This window comes from Muntiacus reevesi, chromosome 3 (assembly GCF_963930625.1).
Source record: "Muntiacus reevesi chromosome 3, mMunRee1.1, whole genome shotgun sequence".
Classification (NCBI taxonomy): Eukaryota; Metazoa; Chordata; class Mammalia; order Artiodactyla; family Cervidae; genus Muntiacus; species Muntiacus reevesi.
The window spans coordinates 179,547,661-179,570,236 of NC_089251.1; the positions used below are offsets into that span (position 1 = coordinate 179,547,661).

Below are 22,576 nucleotides of genomic sequence, written 5' to 3' on the forward strand. Positions count from 1 at the left end.
ATAAAACTCTGTTTAGGACAAGTAATTCATTGTAGAAGCAGCAGTATGAAGAAAAATTGATGTCCAACATGGAAAATTACCTAGTAAAACAGAATAAATATGTAGCTAGAATCACCTATAGTGAAATATATTTATTTCATCAAGGAAATGTGTTTATTTTTATGAATAAATATTTTTTAAAGATGAGTAATGAGGCATATTTGCAAAAGGATTAAATACTTTCCAACCTAACTTTAATGTGAAACATTTAGGAGACAAATATTTACTAATCCTCATAGTTTCATTAAATCTAAACATTAACATTCTATCACATCCTCATTTATACATGAGAAAGCTAAAAATATGAAATGCATGATATCAAGACACAAAAGGCACATAAAAGCAATTGTTAAGAGTGATGTACTAGTGGGTTAAATATAGTACTCAAGTAGGAATCACTATGACATACACTGATGTATAAAGCCAAATTTTATTCCAGTAAATAGAACCAAATATATTACTCTACTCATAAGTATATTATAATGGTTAGTTATATGGTTAGTATTGTCTTTGTGAAGGGACAAAAATTAAAAAGTATGAATGAATATATCCTAATAAAGGGTATATACTTCACTCATTCCTTCATTAAACAAGTATTTTTAGAGCTTCTGTCATATTAGCTTTAAGAAAGGTTAGCTCCTTCTGAATTTCTACTAAAAGACTGTGCTGGTACTTAGTAAACACTAGTGATGATTTGATTACTAAAATAAGAAAACAGATTCTAACTTTGGCCACAAGGAGTAATATCTGCCATCCTACTGTGAACAATCAAAGAAAACTAGTCAAAATATATAAAAGAGGTTTTTAGACAATGCAAACAGACATGGTAAGATTAAGACATCTGAAGAAAGGAAACATATGAGATGACACCAGTATCAGCCTAGATTCTGCCTGGAGGTACATCCCAGTCTAAGGAGTAGGGAGGGAATCCTAAACAGAACACAGTCCTCTAAATGAGTTGAGAAAATGAACTGGAGTTCAGGGAGACCGGGGCAGCTGTAAACTGAGGGGAAGAGTTCTGAAGAGTATGGAGCTACACAGAAAAGAAACCCAAAAATCTGTATAGGAGTTTATCTTGAGGCTCAGGTGAACACTGCCATGTGCATGTGAAGGAGAAAACTCTACAAGGCCAAAGAATGAACAGAAGCTATGAGCGGGATTATCCCCAATGCACACATAGGGCTGGGATGCACTCAAGTTCCAACCAAAAGGAGCAGAGAGCCCCAGAGGTTTACCCAGGATATTCTGTAGACAGCCCCCAACTAAGTCGACAGCCCCCAATTAAGTAGTAAAGCAAAGAGTACTTTAGAACTGCCCCCAAAGCTAAAAACAAAGAAAGGCACCAAAGAATTAAACTGAATAGCAATTAATTGCTGGCTGCATTTAATCCCTTCAAGGAACAGACATTCAAGAACTTAAAATTCACTCTGTCCTGCAATCAATCAAAAATTACTAGTGATGGCAACAGAAGAAGAATGTGAACATAAAACAATGACAAAATAATGGAAATAGCAGATGATGACATTAAAATACTGGGAAATCATTTTGAAGTATTTTATGGAAACGGTGAATAAAATAAGAAGATAGAACATACACAAAGGAACACAAAAGGGCCATCCAGAGATGAAATATAAGAGTATCTGAAATGAAAAGTTTTACTCGACAGGATTAATAGTAGTTTAGATATCATAAAAGAAAAAACTAATGAACTTCAGAACACAGCAATAGGAACTACCTAAAATAAAGCAGGGAGAAAAAAGACTGAAAAGGAAAACAAGCACAAAACCAGAGTTTCAGTGAGGCGTGGGGAACCATTGAATGCTCTAACGTATACGTGATTGGAGTCCACCCCCTTAAAGGTGGGCAGGAGTGGCAAAAACGATTGATAAATTCTTTACCCAGCAAAAATATCTTTCAAAAGGAAAGATGAAAATAAAAGCTTGTTTCACACAATAGAAGCTGATAGAATTGGTGACAATCCCTTAAAGGAAACAGTAAACTTTTCAACAGGCAAGAAAATGACACCATATTTAAAACCAATGACAAAGCAATGAAGAATGCTGAAAATGATAATTATGTGGGAATATACTAAAATTTTTTTTCCTCATTTTATAAATTTCTTTTTAAGAAGGACAATTAAAAAATAACTACATTCTAGGGTTTACAAGTTTATAACTGAAATATATGACAACTACAGCCAGAGGACAGGAGAAGGGAAAAGTAAGTTCTCAACTAATATGTGAAATGCGATTGTATATAGTAGTTGACTGTGATAGGGGTTCCCTGATGGCTCAGTTGGTAAAGAATTTGCCTCCAATGCAGGAGATGCACGTTTGATCCCTGGGTCAGGAAGATCCCCTGGAGGGGGGCATGGGAACCCACTCTAGCATCTAGCAAGATGACAGAATCCCATGGACATAGCAGCCTGGCGAGCTACAGTCCATGGGTCACAAAGAGTCGGGAACGACTGAAGTAGCTAACACACAGAGACAGCCTGTGACAAGTTACTGTAATGCCAGCGTGTGCGCGCTAGCGTAGAGAGTCTAACACCAAAACGATTTACTCAAAACAGGAGTAATTACTAAAATGACTAGTCTACAACATAACATTCATGTCTGCAAGTATGTTTGCAAAATAAAAAAAGGAAATGGAATGTTAATGGATAAGTCAGCAGTACAACTTTCCAAGGTTTTTATTATTAACCTGTCGTTGCTACAGTAAAGTATCCTGAGTTAGCTTACAATAAAGAAATGATACATACTTAGACAAGAGGACTATGAGCTCAAATTAACTGTTACAGATACAGAAATCAGCACAAAAAACTGCTTATCTTTAATTGGCTTAGTGAAACTTATTAGTCATTAAAATTAATTTCTGTGTGATTAACAGCAAATAACAGGCAACTGATTATTAATCCTAATATCCAAGTAGCTTACCACCATCAATAAAAACATTATTATTTAGTCTTTAAATATTTACACTTGTGTCCTAAGACATCTTGTATATGAAAAATACCATATATATTTTCAACTTCCTGAACAACTACATCTAATTTTCCTATGGTCATATAAAGAAATGACTCTCAAAGAACATTTATACATGCTCACTGAGTGTCTATTAATTGTACAATACCACCCCCTAGAGGAAACTTTAAAAAACCAAATCTGAAACTTCATATGTTGATATTTAATATCAACTTTATGTGTTGATATTTGATATCGATACTAAATATCAACACATAATTTAAAGGGAAGGAATCTTTCTAGTTTTCACTTTATCTACAACATCAAATGTCACAGAATCACAGTATTTATCATATGGTGCCTATGTTTAGTAGGAACTCAAATATTTTCTGGCTTCATTAAGGGGAGAAAAAAAAGAACAAAGAGAGAGAGCTACAGAGCTCAGAAAGTTATGTCAGTAACATCAAGCCTGTTCTCCATTTTTACTCTCCACTTATCAGGAATCTTCCAGATTACTGCACCAGTTCCCTTTGTTTTCCCACGGATTTAACAAGCTCCTTTACCTTCACTCTGTAACTGCTATTCTAATTACCACTTTCAAAAATTTTTCATATACCCACTTCTCATCCAGCATCTGTCATTCAGGTCCCAGTTCCATCACTTACTAACAGAAGGACCAGGATGACTATAAGGTTCAAATCAGATACCCTGAAGAAAAGGACTGTTATGAATGCCAAAAGCTACATGAATGTTACTCATCTGGCCTCTTTATTCCACGACAACTATAAGGTGTAGCTATAGGGACCATGGCTGCCTCAAAAGTCAGGACAACTTACCATTTTTGGAGTACCTATTCCTTACTGTGTAAGTATCTTTAGTGGTCAACCACTCACTACCTGGTACAGTGACTGAATCAAGAGGCCCTAGCAGGGTACAGCCTTCTTAAGTTTACACTCTAGAAGGGACAATAGGCATTTGAAAAGCAATTTAAGATAAAGCCATACAAGGCACAATGAGGTCTGAGAGATGATGCATCTTAAAACCAGGGAGTTTAAAACAAGGCCTCCCAGAGAAAGTGACATTAAAGCTAGAATCTTGATAAAAATGGAGTGGGTTTGGTAAGGAGGGGAAGAGGTGTCAGGGGCTAGAGAACAATGTTGGAAGGTCTGGAGACAACAGAAAGTCAGTCAGGTTCTAGAAATGGAGTGAAATTCATCTTGATTAAGATTACAGAAGATGATGCCATGCTCAAATCATCAGTGATAGGCACTTACATCTTTTCTGATAGATGAAGCTACTACTGGAGTTAAAAAAATTTTTTTTTGCTTTTAGTAAAGCTTTTGTTTTTTAGTAATGATGGTATGAAACACGCCCACTTATAGGAAAAATTTAAAAAAGACAATCAAAAGAAAACCATCCATAAACTTAAAGCCACATTTTTTTCCTCCAAGTTTATTATGTGTGTATGTATGCATTTTAAAAAGTTCACTTCAGTTGCTCAGTCGTGTCCAACTCTCTGCAACCCCATGGACTGCAGCACACCAGGCTTCCCTGCCCATCACCAACTCCCGGCCCTTGCTCAAACGCATGTCCGTTGAGTTGGTGATGCCGTCCAACCACCTCATCCTCTGTTGCCCCTTTCTCCCCCTGCCTTCAATCTTTCCCAGCCATCAGAGTCTTTTTCATTGAGTTTGTTCTTAGCATCAGGCAGCCAAAGTACTGGAGCTTCAGCTTCAGCATCAGTCTTTCCAATGAATATTTAGGACTGATTCCCTTTAGGATCAACTGGTTAGATCTCCTTGCAGTCCAAGGGACTCCCAATGGTCTTCTCCAACACCACAGTTCAAAAGAATCAATTCTTTGGCACTCAGCTTTCTTTACGGTCCAACTCTCACATCCATACATGACTACTGAAAAACCATAGCTTTGACTAGATGGACCTTTGTCTACAAAGTAAGGTCTCTGCTTTTTAATATGCTGTCTAAGTTTTCATAGCTTTTCTTCCAAGGAGCAAACATCTTTTAATTTCATGGCTGCAGTCATCATCTGCAGTGAAAAGTTCAAATCATAGTATATTATATACTGCATTTTTATATCAAGCTTTCCCCATGTTACAAAAGGTGCTAATTTCTAAATGATTACATCACTTTCTATGCAATGGATATACCATAACTTAACCATTTCCACCATGATATATGTTTAGGCTGCTTTTGAGCTTGCCACAAATGTATATAATTGTTCAGATAATCCTACTTAAAGTTCTTCATATATTAGTTATTATTTCCTAGGCAGAAGCTTTTCAAAACTGGAATTACTGCACATTCGATACTTTTACAATTCTATATACTTCGATAAAATGCTTTCTAAAACTTGGAACCAATTCACACAGCCATGTCAAGGAGAATTTCATCACATACTCATTTTGTATGAGTTATACCTTTAGTCAAAAAATGGTATGCCATCTTAATTTACATGTGCTACTAATTTAGCTGAATGTTAAAAATTAGCATGCTCTCTTTTAGTAGTACAAACACATTTCTGTCCATTTATAGGGATCATAGTTTTCATTTTTTAAAATGGATTTGTATGAGTGTTTTCCCTATCAAGGACACTGGCCCTGTCTCTCATCTATTGGAAATATTTTTTTTCCTAATGCAAAGCTTTTATAAATTAATTGTACTGCTTGTGTAGCACAGGATTTCTAAATGTTTAGTTAACTTTATCCTTCTTTTATTCCGTGTTTTTTCACTAAGCATTTAAAGCAGAACTTTCAAGTAGCAACAGGTACCATCTGCTTGAAGTAGGGGCTTCCCTGGTGGCTCAGACGGTAAAGAATCCGCCTGCAGTGCGTGAGACCTGGGTGTGACCCCTGGGTTGGGAAGATCCCGGGGAGAAGGGAACAGCTACCCACTCCAGTATTCTCGCCTGGAGAAGCCCCATGGGCAGAGGAGTCCGGCAGGCTATAGTCCGCGGGACCACAAAGAGCTGAACATGACTGAGCAACTTTCACTTAGCTTGAAGTAGAAGGCAGGAAGCTATCTGAATAGCTTAGATGTAAGGTGAGGGTATGATGTCAAAGAAACTAAGAAGGTAAGTAAAAATTTAAACATTTGATGACTGGGCTGACTGTGACAGGTATGAAGAAAGGAAGTGAAGGTTAAGTTTGTAATTTCTTAACTAATAAATCTGAAAATCTGAGAGATATGAAAGATATTCTAGAAAACTTTAATGCATCAACATTAGCTCAAGTTAAAATTTTTAAATGTGAGAAATTGACAAGTATATAAAAGAATGTCTCCAAAGCATAAACTTCTGGCTGTAATAGGATTAACATGAAGGATTCTTCTTAGGCAACTTCTATCTTCACTATGGTGTTGGATACATGAACCTCCACTTGAGAGAACTATTTAGAGCTAAACACAGACATATACACAAATGAATTCATGGAAAACTAGGTAAGCCTAAATGAGATGGGAGGACTGTGTCAGTATCAATATCCTGGCTGTGATACTGTACTGTAACTTTGCAAGCTATTACCACTGGGCACAGCAAGTGAAAAAGGCACACAGGATCTCTTCATATTAGTTCTTGTAACTGTTTGTGGATCTATAATTATTTCAAAATAATTTAATAAAAAAAAAAAAAGGAGTGAGACGTTCCAAGTAAGAGTAAAGTCAATAATTTGTTATTACTAATGAAAAAGGTCAAAGAAGTAAACTCTAAGCATATTAGTCAAAAAGTAATTTGATATATGATATTTCAACACTTATTCCTGACTTAAAAAGAAAATAAAAGATCAAACAACTTAGAAATACAGGAATACTAAGGTAACAAAAAATGATAAAACACTAGAGTATTCCCATTAAGGCCAGGTCTAAATCATTTCTGGAAATCACAAAACACTGGAAACAAGGAACCACAAAGGGCGCATACCTATGACACACCTATGACAATCTGATAGCCGCAAGCTATGAAATACTGTGCTTTGAGATTCTTTTCATTATGTTCCCGTACTGCAGTAAGAGCATGTGAAAAAATTGTGAATTGCCCTATATTTATTCAATCAACACATATTACATGTAAACTACATAATTTCCAATTATCTACCATGGCTTAGGTACTGTATTAGGAGTTAAGAGATTCAATGATCATCACTTTAAGACATATTTCTTGCTTTCACAGAGTGAATATTCTAGTAAGCCTGGAATATTCGTTAACACTTAGAACAATGGCATTCATTAAATATTTATGAATGCCAATTATGTGTCAGGTGGTGAGAAAAAACAAGGTATCAGTCCCTGCCTTCCAAGAGAATCCAGGAGACTGAAAGGAAAAGTGATACCTTTCTAGACATCATGCCAGATCAGGAAAACCAATCTGTAAAAACAATACTGAGTCGGGAATTCCCTGGTAGTCCAGCAGTTAAGACTCCAAGCTCTCAGTGCCGAGGGCCTGGGTTAAATTCCTGGTTGGAGAACTGAGATCCCACAGGCCCTGAGGTATGGCCGAAAAAAAAAAAAAAACCACCCCACAAACTTAGAGATCAATAAAATATTAGAAACGAAAATACCAACCAAATATCTGAAAATCAAAACACAATGTATACTGAAAAGTGATCCAGAGGATGGAAAACCCCGATTATTCATTTAGGTTTCTATCAATGTGTCTGAATAATGCCTCCAATGCACAGCTTATTCTAGCTACACACAGTTCAAAAGGAAAACAAGTAAAAAGTACTGAGTCAATAAGAGTTAAGTTTGATTAAAAGGAAGTCATAGGGGATTTCAGGCAGAGAGCAACATACAGAGAGGAAATATAAGAGAATATGGAACTTTATAAATCAGTGAGCACTTTATCAAAATAACCTTTAGTTTTTCTTCTCACAAAAAAATTCTTCCTTGCTCTAGGAATTTAGAAAATTTTTGTTTGCTCTAAGTTTACAGAAATGTATCCCTTCACACATTTTTAGGCTGACATTTACTACTTTTTATCTGAAGTTTAAACAGGTAAAAAATGTAATATCTGTATTCTAGTATCACTCTTTCAACTGTAAACATCATAGCAATTTGGTATCTATTACCATCTTTTCATATTAAAAAATTATTTTTTTAAAGAGTCAGAATACACCTATTTTCTTTTAACCCGTATTTCTATGTACTTATTTTACAGGATTTTATTATAAAAAATGTATTTGCATGCTCAAAGGTGTTACTTGATTATCCTATCACACCGCTCTGCAACAAAAGTATATAAAAATTGAAATTTAAATTTTTATTAAATTTCCTGAGAGAAAGTGCTATATGTTAAAATGTTTCTTCTGGAATTGAGTTTTTGCAATTGTTATATATAACAATGTAACATTTAAAACAGTATGAATTTTATTTATCTTAATAATCACTAAGTATACAAAATAAAATTTTCTTGGAAATGCATGAGTTAAACTGTCTATCTATGAATTAACATGATTTATCCTCATAACGAACCAGAGTATTGGTTCTATTACTGCTTTCATTTTTATGAATTTAACAAGGGAGAAAATTCATTAACATAAAGCAGCAGATGAGAATGGAAGCTTTGTCACAGCAAAACCACCAAATTCTTTAAATTCCTTCTGGGTTATAGGCTAAAAACCACATCATCACTTATCATCAAATAACATTTTTAATAATCTTTCTTAGCTGACATTTTAATTAGGTTTGCCTCAAAATTTGTTTTAAGACTAGAAAAGAATGTGTCACCCCATTATCAGAGTATTCATTTTCTCAATTCCTCTGAAGTATACAGAAAAGATCTTATAAAGACTCATCATTTGCTTTCAATCAAAGGCTTCTTTGTATTGTAAGAGTGAGACAGGATTGGGAAAACTGAAATAGTGTTCGTTTCAACATCCTCTGGCAGGGAAAAAAAAAGTTATAATATTTGAATCATCACTTGTTTTAAATGTATTTCTGAAAAAAGCAAAACACTTCAGAGCTGAAGATTTACCTAATTTGAGGAGAATGTCCACCATTCTACATAAATGGCAAAACTAACTGCTAAAGTCAACCAATCAGCCATTGGAAGCTTACTTTTTTCAGAAAAATATGACTTTTCTAATTCAAATAAATGTTAACACATGTTCCCACACACTTTTTCTTATTTCTGAATTCTAAGACTAAAATTTTGATAACCTACAGACCTTGATATGAGCTTGTCACCTGAATGAAACAAGGTACTCCCACTTCAGCACTCCCCTTTTGCTCTTACCTCAGGAATGACACTTTAATAAGGAACAGAGAACAAAATGCTAAAATCATATAATGAAAACTCTTACCATTTTGAAACGTCAACACAGGCCAGTTTTGAACATGTTTCCCAAGAACAAGGACAACACGCTCCATACCATCTTGCACTTGACCTTGGTTGCAAACTGTCTCTCTGCACTCCTCTGGATAAAATCCAAAATGATTGAACAATGGCTGCTAATAGCTAAGAAAAATTCCTCCTTCTTCTGAGATTCATTCTTGACCAATTATTCCTGAAAGGAGATGACTCCAGGTGACTCCCTTTATAAAAAGCTGTATGTCAGAATGTTCCTCTGACATCCTTCTTTCCCATGCCCAGCATTTTTAAATAAAGGCTTAATCTGTGCTCTGACTGATTTTCTTCCAAATAAGATGCATAAAGACAGGAAGCTCTATCCAATGGCTTAATAAATGGAGGTTTCACTAACACCAGTAATTTGTTAGAACTGTCCTTTTTTTCTGGACACCCTGGAGGATTTTCCACCTTCTCCTCCAGAACAATACACCATAAAAATACTAATGATGTAGGAGAGTCTGCCTTTATTTTTTTAAAGTAGGAAAAGGGCAATTGAGAATAAGATATAGTAAAAATAAATAAATAAATAAATAAATAAAGGGAAGCATACTACTTTGCCACCTTGACCAAAGGAACTTTGTCAGAAAAGAAACACAGAAGTTGCGAAATGGGAAAATGATTCCTGTAGAATTATTTGCATACTGAAGTTTGAACCAGTCCATCCTGAAGGAGATAAGTCCTGGGTGTTCATTGGAAGGAGTGATGCTGAAGCTGAAACTTCAATACTTTGGCCATCTCATGCAAAGAGTTGACTCATTGGAAAAGACCCTGATGCTTGGAGGGATTGGGGGCAGGAGGAGGAGGGGACGACAGAAGATGAGATGGCTGGATGGCATCACCGACTTGATGGGCATGAGTTTGAGTAAACTCTGGGAGTTTGTGATGGACAGGGAGGTCTGGCGTGCTGCGATTCATGGGGTCACAAAGAGTCGGACACAGCTGAGCAACTGAACTGAACTGAACTGAAGTTTGAAGAGTACTGGTTTAGTAGTTCTAGTGCCTAAGTTACAAGAAAAAAACTGTCATGAGCCATTTTTTGTTACACAGCAGAATCAGACCTAAAATATAACCTATACAGTAATTATCAGACAGCAAATATAAATGCAAATATTTTTAAAGCACTTAAAAAAATAAGTGTGCTTTTAGAACAGTTAAAAGATTGTCAGAAATGGTGAGGCTGATTTAAGAACAAAGTAAGAGAACATCTAGAAATAAAAAATGAAAATATTAATAGAAACGCAACAGATGGGTTATACAGTAGAATATATGGAGGTGAACACTGACCTAGAGAAATTACACAGAATGCAGCACAGAAAGAAAATGGACACGAACTATCAAAGCACTAAGAGACAAAGAAGCCAAAGGAGGAAAATGTAACACATGTCTAATTAAAAAGGAAAGAACAGAGATAGCAGAGAAACAATAATTGAACAATAATTGAAAGCAGAGAATTTTCTAGATTTGATGAAAGACACCCATCTACAAACTCAGGAAGCCAAAATCTCAAATAAGGTACACAAAAAGAAATCAAGACCTAGAAAATCGGAACATAAATCATAAGGAAGCGATTACTCAATTGGTCATATTTTAAAATTAAGAACTTTTGCACATCAAAGGATTTCATAAATAGAACGAAAAATCAAAAATCAAACTTCTCAAATAAACTTTGAGAAGACATTTGCAATACCAAAAGATCAGTAGCTATATTCAAACAATGAAGTAGAAAATGGTCAAAAGCAATAAGTATGTATTTCAATAGGAAATCACAAATGGTTAATTAACATATGAAAAGATGCTCAACCTTATTAAGACTCAGTGAATTGCAAATTTCACTCCAATGAGACATCATTTCACAGTCTCCAGATCAGCAAAAATTTGAAAGTCTAATAACATCAAACATGGTAGATATATTAGCATTCATTTTACTATTCCTTGAACTGCATATACACATTATATATGTTCTTTAACACGCACATGCTTCATAACAAAAATATTTTTTAAGTGACACCTGGTTTTAGCAATAAAAATCATGGTTCTTGACCCTGCTGAGAGCAGTTTCAGTGAAATAATGGGATTGAAAACCAGACTGCAATGGGCTGAAAAAGATCTATGAGATAAAGATCTAAAGACAACTACACACAGACAACTATTTCAAGCTTATCTTTGAGGTTGGGCAGACAGGACTGCAACTCTAGGGAAATATCACAGTGAGAGGTTCTTTTATTTTTTAAATAAAGGAAACCAGGGCAAAGTTTAGAAAGAAACAGCAAAAGAGGGAGGATAATGACACAGGAACTAAAGGGTCCCCCAGGATAGTAACAAAGGTATAGAATACAGAGCCCATAAAAAGGGACTGCTTTTAGACAGAATCAAGGGTTCCTATTTCATTGTTATAAGAAATAATCTCTCTGACTTTAATTACATTGTTTTTCTGCTTGCTCTATTCACTCTAGTTACAATAGTCACTTTGATCCTCCTTTAAGCAAGCCCCTACCTCAGGACTTTTGCACTGGTTATCCCCTCTACGGAGAGCACTCTTCCCCAGGTGATGCAAAGCTTGCTTTTCACTCCTGTTAAGTTTGTTCAGATGTGAACAAACCACTCTGTTCAGATGTGAACTGACCACTCTGAAAATGAAATCCCTTCCTCACTTCCTACCACCCTACTCCTGGTAATCCCTGTTCTTTCCCAGATTTAATTTTGTTCACAATCTTCTAATATTCTATATAATTTACTTATTTTTATTGTTTAATCCCCCCCACCCCATAGTATGTAAGCTTCATGAATGCTGCAGCCACAGTGCCTGGTAATACTCATACAGGTAAAATCTCAATAAATACAAGCTGAATGAATGATTAATGGTTCATGCTTGAGGAACCTGAAAAACAAGTACAATGCAAAAATGTTGTTATGATCTGAACAAACTGAGGAGGTAAAACCTTGAGAGTAATCCTCTTACTGCCCACAGAAGAGGTGACATTTGAGTTAGAATCTGAATTAAGGAGTTGGCCAAGTGGAAAAAAAGGTAGATATTCCAAAAAAGGGAAGAATGTGGAGGTTTGAAAGGGCCTTGCACATTTGAGGAATGAAAATGGGGTATACCTGGTTTATGGCCAGGATGACAGCGGACCATATTTCAGCTAACTATAGTTGCTTGGTCACGTGTTTTATTTGCAGCAAAGTTAGAATGTGGAATATAAAATAACCTGTACTGGAACTATTCTCTTTAGCACAAAGGAAAAAGTGTGAACAAGTTTAATCTGTGTTTTTCATCAATTGTCGATTCTATGTATCACAGTCTACCAAAGTGATAGTATGTCACCAACTGTCTCAACCTCATTTATTACTCAAAATCAAGGCTAAAAGTTCTCATTTTTAGGAGACAGCAGTTTAAATGCAAAAGGAGAAATGGGCAAATACAAGTGTGTGTTCTGTAGCAGTCACTATTTATGAATGGGCCTGCAAGTTGTCGTAATTAATCCACACTTATTACAATGTTTTCAATTAGTCAATCTTCCTTTTGCCCACATCACTACTGTCTTTGGAACACTTACCTTCCTTTTAGCCCCAACTCAGTTACTTAACTACCCAGGTTAATTTCAGGATTTCCTGGTGGAGACAGAAAGCTCCTGTGTACACACAGGGAGAAGACTTTGGAACACTGTGTTTCAGAGTCCATGAGCCCATGTATTCCGTTTAAAAACATTTAAGCACAAGACTGGAAAGCTGGTGGACGCTAAAGTACTTTCGAAGTTTTGCCTTTCTGAGGCCTGGAGCGGGCAGAGAACTTGGGGATCCCTGAGGAGGGCGGGGCCCCAAGGGACTCCCAAGACAGATCAGAGGTCAAAGCTCAGATCTAAAGAGAGAGAGGCGGGGCCGGCCTTAACAACCCTGGGGCGGAGGGGGGGGGGGGGGCGGAGGCCAAGGAGGGCCGCGGAGACTCGGAAGGACTCACAGTAATATGCCACCACAGGGTCCCGCTTGTCATGCTCCTGAGCCGTCCTCAGATGATGCTGTATGCTCTTAAACTGTGGGGGCAGCGGGGGGAGTGTAGCAAGAGAAGCCATCTCCTCTTCAGGAATCACCACTTCCTACTCGCCGGCCGCCGACACTTCCGCTTCCGCCTGGGAGGGTGCCCGCACGAACGCGCACGGCAAATCCCGCCCATTTCCCCGTTGCTCAGCGACAGCGAGGCAACTACGGGTTGGCAGCAGGGACAACCTCAGTTCGCCTGGCACGTAGCGGTTAGAGCCCAGAGGAGGCTGAGCGCCTCGGCCATCCCGCTGCCTTTGGCACCAGTGCCCTCTGCTGGCTGCTGGCAGGAGGGACGAGAGGTTTTGTTTTACTTCTCTTTGTTTGGCCATCGACCCCCCTTTTGTGGCTGAAGGACTGGTAGAAAGGGAAAAACATGAAGAAAATGATGTTTATTGATTGAGAGAAAAGGTAAAGAGGTGAATTGCCTTTGGCATCCTTCAGGAATTATCGTTTCCAGTTCTTCACATTATATTAATAGCGACCATAGAATCCTCTCTGACTTTAGAAACTTTGAATTGAATTCTTTCATAAGAGGAGAGACGTGTTTAAAATTTTAAATTACACTTCTATATGGACACATTGGATAAAATAACCAGATGTTTTTTCAACATGAATACTAACCCATTAAGTTTAAAGATAATTGAACTTTTGTTTTAAGCTGGGTGTATACACTAGTGAATTAATACTTTGTAGATAGCTTGTTTCTGGAGAGTAATGAACAATTTGCAGAGTTCTTTGATAGCTACTATATTGTCAATGCACAAATAGGGTATTCATAGTTCTTGCTCAATGCTGCCGACTTATACCATTTTAGGTAGTCATCTACTTTTCCTTCTACTGTCAGTGACATTAATCCTTTTTCTTGTTTCTCCATGCATACTATTTACTTCCTCCAGTAACCTTCATCTTCATTTTATCTCACTTCCCAGTTTTGAGAGTTCATCTTAAAACTGGTTTTCATTGAAGGCATATCACTTGAAGACACAAGACCTCAAACTCTGAAATTTCCCTCTGCCTACTATTTTCTAATCAACACTCCGCCCTACCCTTACCCAAACCTCAGCAGAACCTGCTCAATGTCCTTGTATTAACTCCAGTGCACATCTATCTTTTTTCCACCCCTATTTGCAGAGTACATCACCTTACTCAGGGGGCTGCCTGTTTTTCAAAGAACTGAGTTCTGTGTTCTCCCCAATTTAAGCAACATATTTATTACCTCTTAAGAATGTATTTATTCAGTTTTCTGATCCTTACAGTTTGCATGATATATCTTTTTCTACTTTTTATTATCTATTTAATATTTGTTAAAATATTTTAAAAATATTAAATCTTTAAATATTTAAAGTGAGCTTCTTGTTAATAATTTGATCTGTATATTTGTTAAAATGTGGTCAGCAATCCCTGTTTTGCTTTGGAATGCTTTGACTTTTATATTTATTGTAACTTGATATTTTTAGGTCTAATTCTACTACCTTGTTATTGTTTTCAATTTGTCCCCTCTGTTTTTGCTCCTTTTTGTCTTTTTGGCCATCTTTTGGATTTGTCGAATGTTTTGATTTCCTTTTTTGGCTGAGTAGCCAAAATTTTGTTGTTTTTGTTTTCCTAGCTGTCTTGTATTTTATAGTATACATCTTTAAATTATCACAGTGTATTTCAAGTGACAATGTAAAACTCCATATATATTATAAAACCTTAAAAGGATATACTTGCACACATGATTTGATATGCTCCATTTTTCTAATTGTTATTTTCAAGAAGAATTTTGAATCTATCTATTGTATATTGTTTATTTTATAATTTGTTACTTTCTGTCTTTATCCATATTAAATTGTTTTTGTTTTCCTTAGTTTTATTTTGAAGTTCTTATATTTGCTGCTTGAATTACATTTGTTGTTTCTTTTTTAAATAAGAAGTGTATTTTCTGCTGCCAATTTGCCATGCGCTACAATTTTGGCAACATCTTATAGAATTTAATATGTAGTATCCTGACCATTTTTCATTTATAATCAGACTGAAAAACTTTAATTTAAATTATTTTATTTGACCCAAGAATTTTTTCTGCAGTAACTTTAAATATATTTTCAAGTGGTTAGTTAGTTATTTATCTTTGACATTGTTATTCATTTTTCCTACATTTGCAGTTTAGTTAGAAAAATCAGTTTTTACATTTTATATAATTAAATATCTGATATTTATATGTTACAAAAGCTATATTTTTTGTAGCATTTATTATCCAGGAGTATATAGGTGTGTGCTAACAATCCTGATATAGTTACTAACAAGATGAAATCATAGGATGTTATAGATCATTAAGGAATTAAAAAGACCGTCCAAACACACACACAGAATCTGTATCTTTACACATATGCGCTATGTACTTAAGTAAAGCAGAGGTGACCAGAGTTTCTCTAGTGACTTAGAAATGCTATCTTTCCTCCTTGTCCGGGGCTGAGGAGTCCAGATTGACAGGACAGACTGCCTCAGGGGGAGAAGCTGCAAAGCGTGAGAGCCCAGAGATGTGTAAAGGGTCTTTGACAGTCCTGATCAATGTAACATCTTTGCAGGAAAAGAACTACCTGGAAGGATTAAAAGGAACAATACCCAAGAGTCACATAGAAGTGAGAATAGTTACTTTTCCCAACAGCTAGGGTAGAAATTCTCTTTAAAAGGGGCATTACTTTGAAAATGTCCTAGGATGAATCAGAATAAGAATAAATCAAAGTGTTCATCTTTGAATGGGCAATGATATTAAAGGGAATTCTGGTTTTTTTTTTAAATGATCTTTCCTTAGAAAATTTGTAACAGGCCATCAAGAAGAATCTTTTTACCCCTTCCCCCTTCTTTCCTTGGGCACAGCAAAGACCTGTTTCATGTAGCTACAGTAATTTCTGTGGCAACCATGAGTGCAATGGGCCAGATATTTGTGTTCCCCCCAAAATTCATATTTTGGAAATCCTAACCTCCAGTGTGATGATTTTAGCAGGTGGGACCTTTGGCAAGTAAGTAGGTCTTGGGAATGGATCCCTCATGAATGGGATTAGTGTGCTTGTGAAAGGAACCCTAAGGAGCCCTCTGGCCTTTCCACCATGTGAGGCTATGATGACAAGACTGTAATGCAGAGGAGGACTCTCATCAGAACCTGAGCATGCCCGCACCCTGATCTGAGACTTCCATCTTCCAGAACGATGAGAAATAAATTTCTTTTGTTTATCAACTATCCAACTGAGATATTTTTGTAGTAGTAGTCCAATTGGACTAAGACAGTGAGTCAACCAGCCTGAGAAAGGAACTCAAGAATTTGAGAACAGTGGAAAAGTAATATTTTCAAAGGTACTCAGAAAGGTTTTGCCTTAGTAATGGGTCAAAATTGGGCCTTCAGTGAGGGTTACCCTGCTCCCGTCTCACAGATCTTAAAAGGAAGCACCAAGGATCAACTGTTTCCAAGTCATTTCACTGTGCCCCAGAATAGAATTTAAGAATTATTTATGTAAGGACTTCCCTGTAGCTCAAATGGTAAAGAGTCTGCCTGTAATGCAAGAGACCAGGGTTCGATCCCTGGGTCGGGAAGATCCTCTGGAGAAGGAAATGGCAAGCCACTCCAATATTCTTGCCTGGAGAATCCCATGGACAGAGGAGCCTGCTGGGCTACAGTCTGTGGGGTTTCAAAGAATGGGACACGACTGAGCGACAAACACACCAATTATTTATGTGTGTGTGTTTGTGTGTGTGTGCGTGTTAGTCACTCAGTCGTGTCCGACTCTTTGTGATCCCACGGACTGTAGCCCTCCAGGCTCCTCCATCCATGGGGTTTTCTAGGCAAGAATACTGGAGTAGACTGTCATTCCCTTCTCCAGGGGATCTTCGTGACCCAGGGATTGAACGTCCCTCTCCTGCATCAGCAGGTGGGTTCTTGGTCTTGTAAAGGTGCTAAGATTTGTTTATCTTTGTATTTGAACTTTTAATGTGGTACATGTTTAATAATAGATACTAAGGAGCTATTCGTTGAATTTCTCTTGTGCTGTCATGTGGAGAAAGCCTCAATGATTTAAAACTCCTTAAATGTAGAAATTCATGATATTAACCGTGGGTTGAATAGTGCCTAAGAAAAAAATTGAAAACCTCAGTTTTTTACCGACTATACTTATTTCCCTAATAAAGTGCTAGTAAAATGCAATCATACATAAAGTTTTTAAATGATATTATATGGATATGATTATTGGTAAAACAGGCAGTTAAAAAGAATGCACTGAATTAATATAAAAATACCTTAGAAATAATTTCATAGCAATTTAGGAAGTCTAACAATATAAATATAATTTTCTATCTCAGTAATCTTGTATATAGAAACTACAGTTATAGAATATCTATGAACACAGAGGGACTTTTTTTTCCTCCAACAAGAAGCAAAGAGACCATGCACATTATTTTCCATAGCATTTTTATTTATTTAGTGGCCATATTACCATATACTTTAATATTAAAAATTTCAAGAAAATGTTGGGTATAATATTAAAAATGTAAGTGCTCCATTTCTTCAAGTTAGTGATCAAATTATAGAATGACTCTTTTAATAATTAACTGACAACTTTTGTACTTCAGTAAGTTATATTTTACATAAATGCAACAATAATTACATTCTCAAAATTTATGCTGCTTACTTAAGTGGAGAGGGAAATGACTTTCTCATTAAGAAAGCTGAATCCTGGTCTGGTTGTGTAACTTTGGATGCATACATTAACTTCCTTGAACCTTATTTTCCACCTGTGTAAAAGAGCTGACAAAAGTTTCTCCGGCCATAAAATACCGTGATTGATTAAGACATTGTGTGTGAAAGAGCTCTGTAAAAGTACTGTTTAAAAAATGAGTTACCATTAGTTCCATGTATATTTCTTAATGTGTGAAAAAAATTAAAATGGAACGAAAGGTTTGTTCAAGAATCCCTGCTTTAGAACTTAGTCTTATATTTTATACTAGACATAAATTTCAGACACAGTGAGGTAAGTTTAAAAAACAGATATTTATGTTTGAAGTTGAGGTACTCACCGAATATGATAAAACTAAATAAAAATGGTTGATAAATAATTGTGGCATGACAGTAGTTAATCATCCTTTTGGTCATTGACTGATTAGAAAGCATAATCTTCTAAATATGATCTCAAAAATCTCAGCAACACATAATACTATTGTAATGACAGTAAATGTATACATTGCAATGAGAAAAATGGTCTTCTCAAAGTGTTCTGGCACCATGCATTTTATAATAGTAAATTTTTTCCCAAGAGACGCAGCGTCACACAGGTAGAGAGGTTTTACTTGGAAACCAAAAAGGTGAATCTGAAGCCAAAATGCTACCACTTCTAGGCTAATTCTTAACAAAACAGAGAGGATGTAGATCACAGTGTAGATGGGCTTTTGAAGAATGCATTCTTGATTGATGCTTTTACATGCAGCATATAGATGGAAAATAGCTCCAGGAACCAGGACAATCACTAGTTGTAATGCCCAGAACACCTAAAGTATGTCGGAAATATCTTAGTCAAATCCATCAGCATGTCATGAAAATATACACTAACAAAATGTACTGACCCTCAATAGAGGCTAACTTAAAAATTCTAAGTTTTGTAAGTCTTATGAGGAATAAAAATAGTATAATGAAGGTAGCAATGCTGGATATATCTCATTTAATTTTCAAGATGTTTAAAGTTTAAAACTTTAGATGTCTTAATAATTGTGAAAAAGTAGTCACATTTTACTGTCATCACCTACCAATTACTAACAGTGATGATATACTTTATTTTAGTAGTTACCCTATCTGCATTTTCTAATTACAAGCCTGGAGTATAATTCTAACATCAATAGATAATAGAATCCTGGACTTGGAAGAAACTCTTGATCTACTTAAATTAATTTACTTGAAATATATGATTAATTTTTAAAAATTATTATTCTAGAAATAATACTCATTAGCATAGTCTATATATTATTTTACATTTATAAAGAAAACAATTTTATCTGGTGTAAATAAGGTTTATATTTGTACAAAGAAAAACTTACTTGTGGAGTGATTGGTCTGAACTGATTATAACAGAAGAGATTTATTTCTCTCTTGTCCGGATCACAACTGAAGTGCAGAGCCTCATTCCCGTAGACTGCAAAGCCTAAGACCCCGAGGAAGAACATTCGAACTGATCCAAAGAAAAGGGTGTGAAATTGGCCAATCACGGTAGGAGGCTTCATCTGTTACAGTTTTAGGAGGAAAAAAAAAATCTTTTGAAAACAAAAATTAAAGGAGGACATTTTAAAGGATGTTTTCATCATCACATTTATGAAATTTTGAAGAAAGAACCTTAGAGATCATCAAGTCCAGTTTAAATCATGTGTTATGAGATTTCTTAATGCTTTTCACTCTTAAACTATGACGTGCAACAGTCAAATGGGACCTTGTTGCTAATGAAATAAATAATTTTGAAAATTTGTAGAAAGCTTTGAAATCAATCAATATCCCTTTTGCAATACAATCAAGGTAATCTTAGTATATCTAGTACCTATTAAAATAATTGGATAACAAATCCAACGTTAGACTCATTATATATGCACTTTCTTAACAACCAAATAGTGTTTATTTAGTTGTCATTACACCTTCTTTCCTACTTCTTCAACTATCAAATTGAACGAGCAAGCTGCTTTAAAGCACCAACAGCTAGAAGTACTTGCTGAATTATTCTAGTTACAGTTATTTAGATTCAGAATAGTTTGCAGTAAATGGTTGATATTTGTATGACTCTCCATGCACGTAGAGAACCCTATTCATCAGCAGTCATGCGAATCAGGTTAAAATACACAGAGAGGACTCATACAATCGTCGCTGTTTGTATAATACTCACACATCCTTCATAGAAGTTTTTGATGTAATTTAGAGACATGTCTCAGGAGATGTTATCCTGGCATCTCTGAGGGTTAATCCTTGACCCACATTGCCAGTTTGCTTCTGCCAGAATCAAACTCTTATTTTCGGTCATGACTTTTACAACAGAAAGCACTTATCACTGCACATTTCTCTCCCCTCCTCCTTTTCTGTCTTTTTTTTTTTTTTTTCATAGATCTCTGGGGCCCCAGTTAACTTTCCTCTCTCCCTCCCCAAACAAAACAAAACAAAAACAAAGAGCCTGGGGAGTGTAGTCAACCTAATAATCCCCTGACCTACAGTGTCAGCACAGCCAGCCAGTCACCCAGCGTGCCAGCAAAGCAGGGGCCAGTCGGGTAAGGGCTCCGACACTCCCTGCCTCTAAGTTACCTAAGAATCGACTGTGTGTAAATCGGTGGATTCCAGTCTACAGCTTTCTCTGAAATACTGAGTGATCTTTTTTAAGGGGAGTAGGGGGCTTCCTGTTAGGTGAGTCTGAAAAGATAAGTACATGGGAAACTTCCCATGTATTCATCCTTTCTTGTTTAGTTCCGTGTTTTCTTGTTTACTTCTACGGAATAAAACTGATTTCTGGGAGGGATAGTTAGGGAGTTAGGGAAGGTCATATACACATTGCTGTATTCAAAGTGGATAACCAACAAGGACCTACTGTATAGTAAATGGAACTCTGTTCAATGTTACAAGGCAGCCTGGATGGGAGAGGGGTTTGGGGGAGAATGAATACATGTGTATATATATATGGCAGAGTTCCTTCACTGTTAGCCTGAAACTGCCACAACATTGTTAATCAGCTACCAGGTGAGTTCAGTCGCTCAGTCCTGTCTGACTCTTTGCGACTCCATGAACCGCAGCACACCAGGCCTCCTTGTCCATCACAAACTCCCGGAGTCCACCCAAACCCATGTCCATTGAGTCGGTGATGCCATCCAACCATCTCATCCTCTGTCATCCTCTTCTCCTCCTTCCTTCAATCTTTCCCAGCATCAGGGTCTTTTCCAATGAGTCAGCTCTTCGATCAGGTGGCCAGAGTATTGGAGTTTCAGCTTCAACATCAGTCCTTCCAATGAACACCCAGGACTGATCTCCTTTAGGATAGACTGGTTGGATCTCCTTGCAGTCCAAGGGACTCTCAAGAGTGTTCTCCAACACCACAGTTCAAAAGCATCAGTTCTTCGGGGCTCAGCTTTCTTTATAGTCCAACTCTCACATCCATACATGACCACTGGAAAAACCATAGCCTTGACTAAATGGATATGTGTTGACAAAGTAATGTCTCTGCTTTTTAACATGCTGTCTAAGTTGGTCATGACTTTCCTTCCAAGGAGTAAGTGTCTTTTAATAATCAATGATACCTCAATACAAAATAAAAAGTTGAAAGTGTGAAAAAAAAAGTGACCTCTGGGAAATTTAAGAAATTGTGAAGCAGGTTATGATAGCTATTGTTTGTTGCTGTTTAGTTGCTAAGTCATGTCAGACTCTTTTGTGACCCCATGGATTGTGGCCCACCAGGTTCCTCTGTCCATGGGATTTCTGAGGCAAGAATACTGGAGTGGGCTGTCATTCCCTTCTCCAGGGGGTGTTCCTGACCTGGGGATCAAACCAGGATCTCCTGCATTGCAGGCAGATTCTTTACCACCTGACCCACCTGGGAAGCACAAATATATACAAATACCACGTCATGTCTATTTTCAGCGTCTCTCTCTCTCTCTCTCTCTCTCTCTCTCTTCATCTCCATTTAATCTATGTGGTCAGCCAGTCAGTTCAGTTCAGTTGCTCAGTCGTGTCCGACTCTTTGCAACCCCATGAACCACAGCACACCAGGCCTCCCTGTCCATCACCAACTCCCGCAGTCCACCCAAACCCATGTCCATTGAGTCAGTGATGTCATTCAAATATCTCGTCCTCCATTGTCCCTGTCTCCTCCTGCCCTCAATCTTTCCCAGCATCAGGGTCTTTTCAAATGAGTCAGTTCTTCGCATCAGGTGGCCAAAGGATTGGAGTTTCAGCTTCAACATCAGTCCTTCCAATGAACACCCAGGACTGATCTCCTTTAGGATGGACTGGTTGGATCTCCTTGCAGTCCAAGGGACTCTCAAGAGTGTCCTCCAACACCACAGTTCAAAAGCATCAGTTCTTCGGGGCTCAACTTTCTTTACAGTTCAACTCTCACATCCATACATCACTACTGGAAAAACCATAGCCTTGACTAGATGGATGTATGTTGACAAAGTAATGTCTCTGCTTTTTAATATGC

General features: G+C 36.8%; 2 protein-coding genes across 4 annotated transcripts in view; both read right to left on the reverse strand.

Annotated features, from left to right (window-relative positions):
- Positions 1 to 13,472, reverse strand: part of VTA1 (vesicle trafficking 1) — a 68,302-nt gene extending 54,830 nt beyond the window's left edge. For 2 of the 3 annotated variants that reach the window (XM_065931252.1, XM_065931251.1), the window contains exon 1: positions 13,318 to 13,472. In XM_065931252.1, coding sequence (XP_065787324.1) covers positions 13,318 to 13,429 — 112 coding nt within the window. In that variant the 5' untranslated portion in view covers positions 13,430 to 13,472. Of the gene's footprint in view, positions 1 to 9,315; positions 9,520 to 13,317 lie in introns of all 3 variants that reach the window. The other variant, XM_065931253.1, reaches the window with a different exon arrangement.
- Positions 13,473 to 18,512: 5,040 nt separating this feature from the next.
- On the reverse strand, positions 18,513 to 20,320 carry GJE1 (gap junction protein epsilon 1). Its single transcript, XM_065927841.1, has 3 exons — positions 20,282 to 20,320; positions 19,452 to 19,634; positions 18,513 to 18,908 (listed from the first exon to the last, which is right to left on the reverse strand). Exons 1-3 carry the CDS (start codon positions 20,318 to 20,320, stop codon positions 18,513 to 18,515), a joined length of 618 nt encoding a protein of 205 aa, XP_065783913.1.
- Positions 20,321 to 22,576: the final 2,256 nt, after the last annotated feature.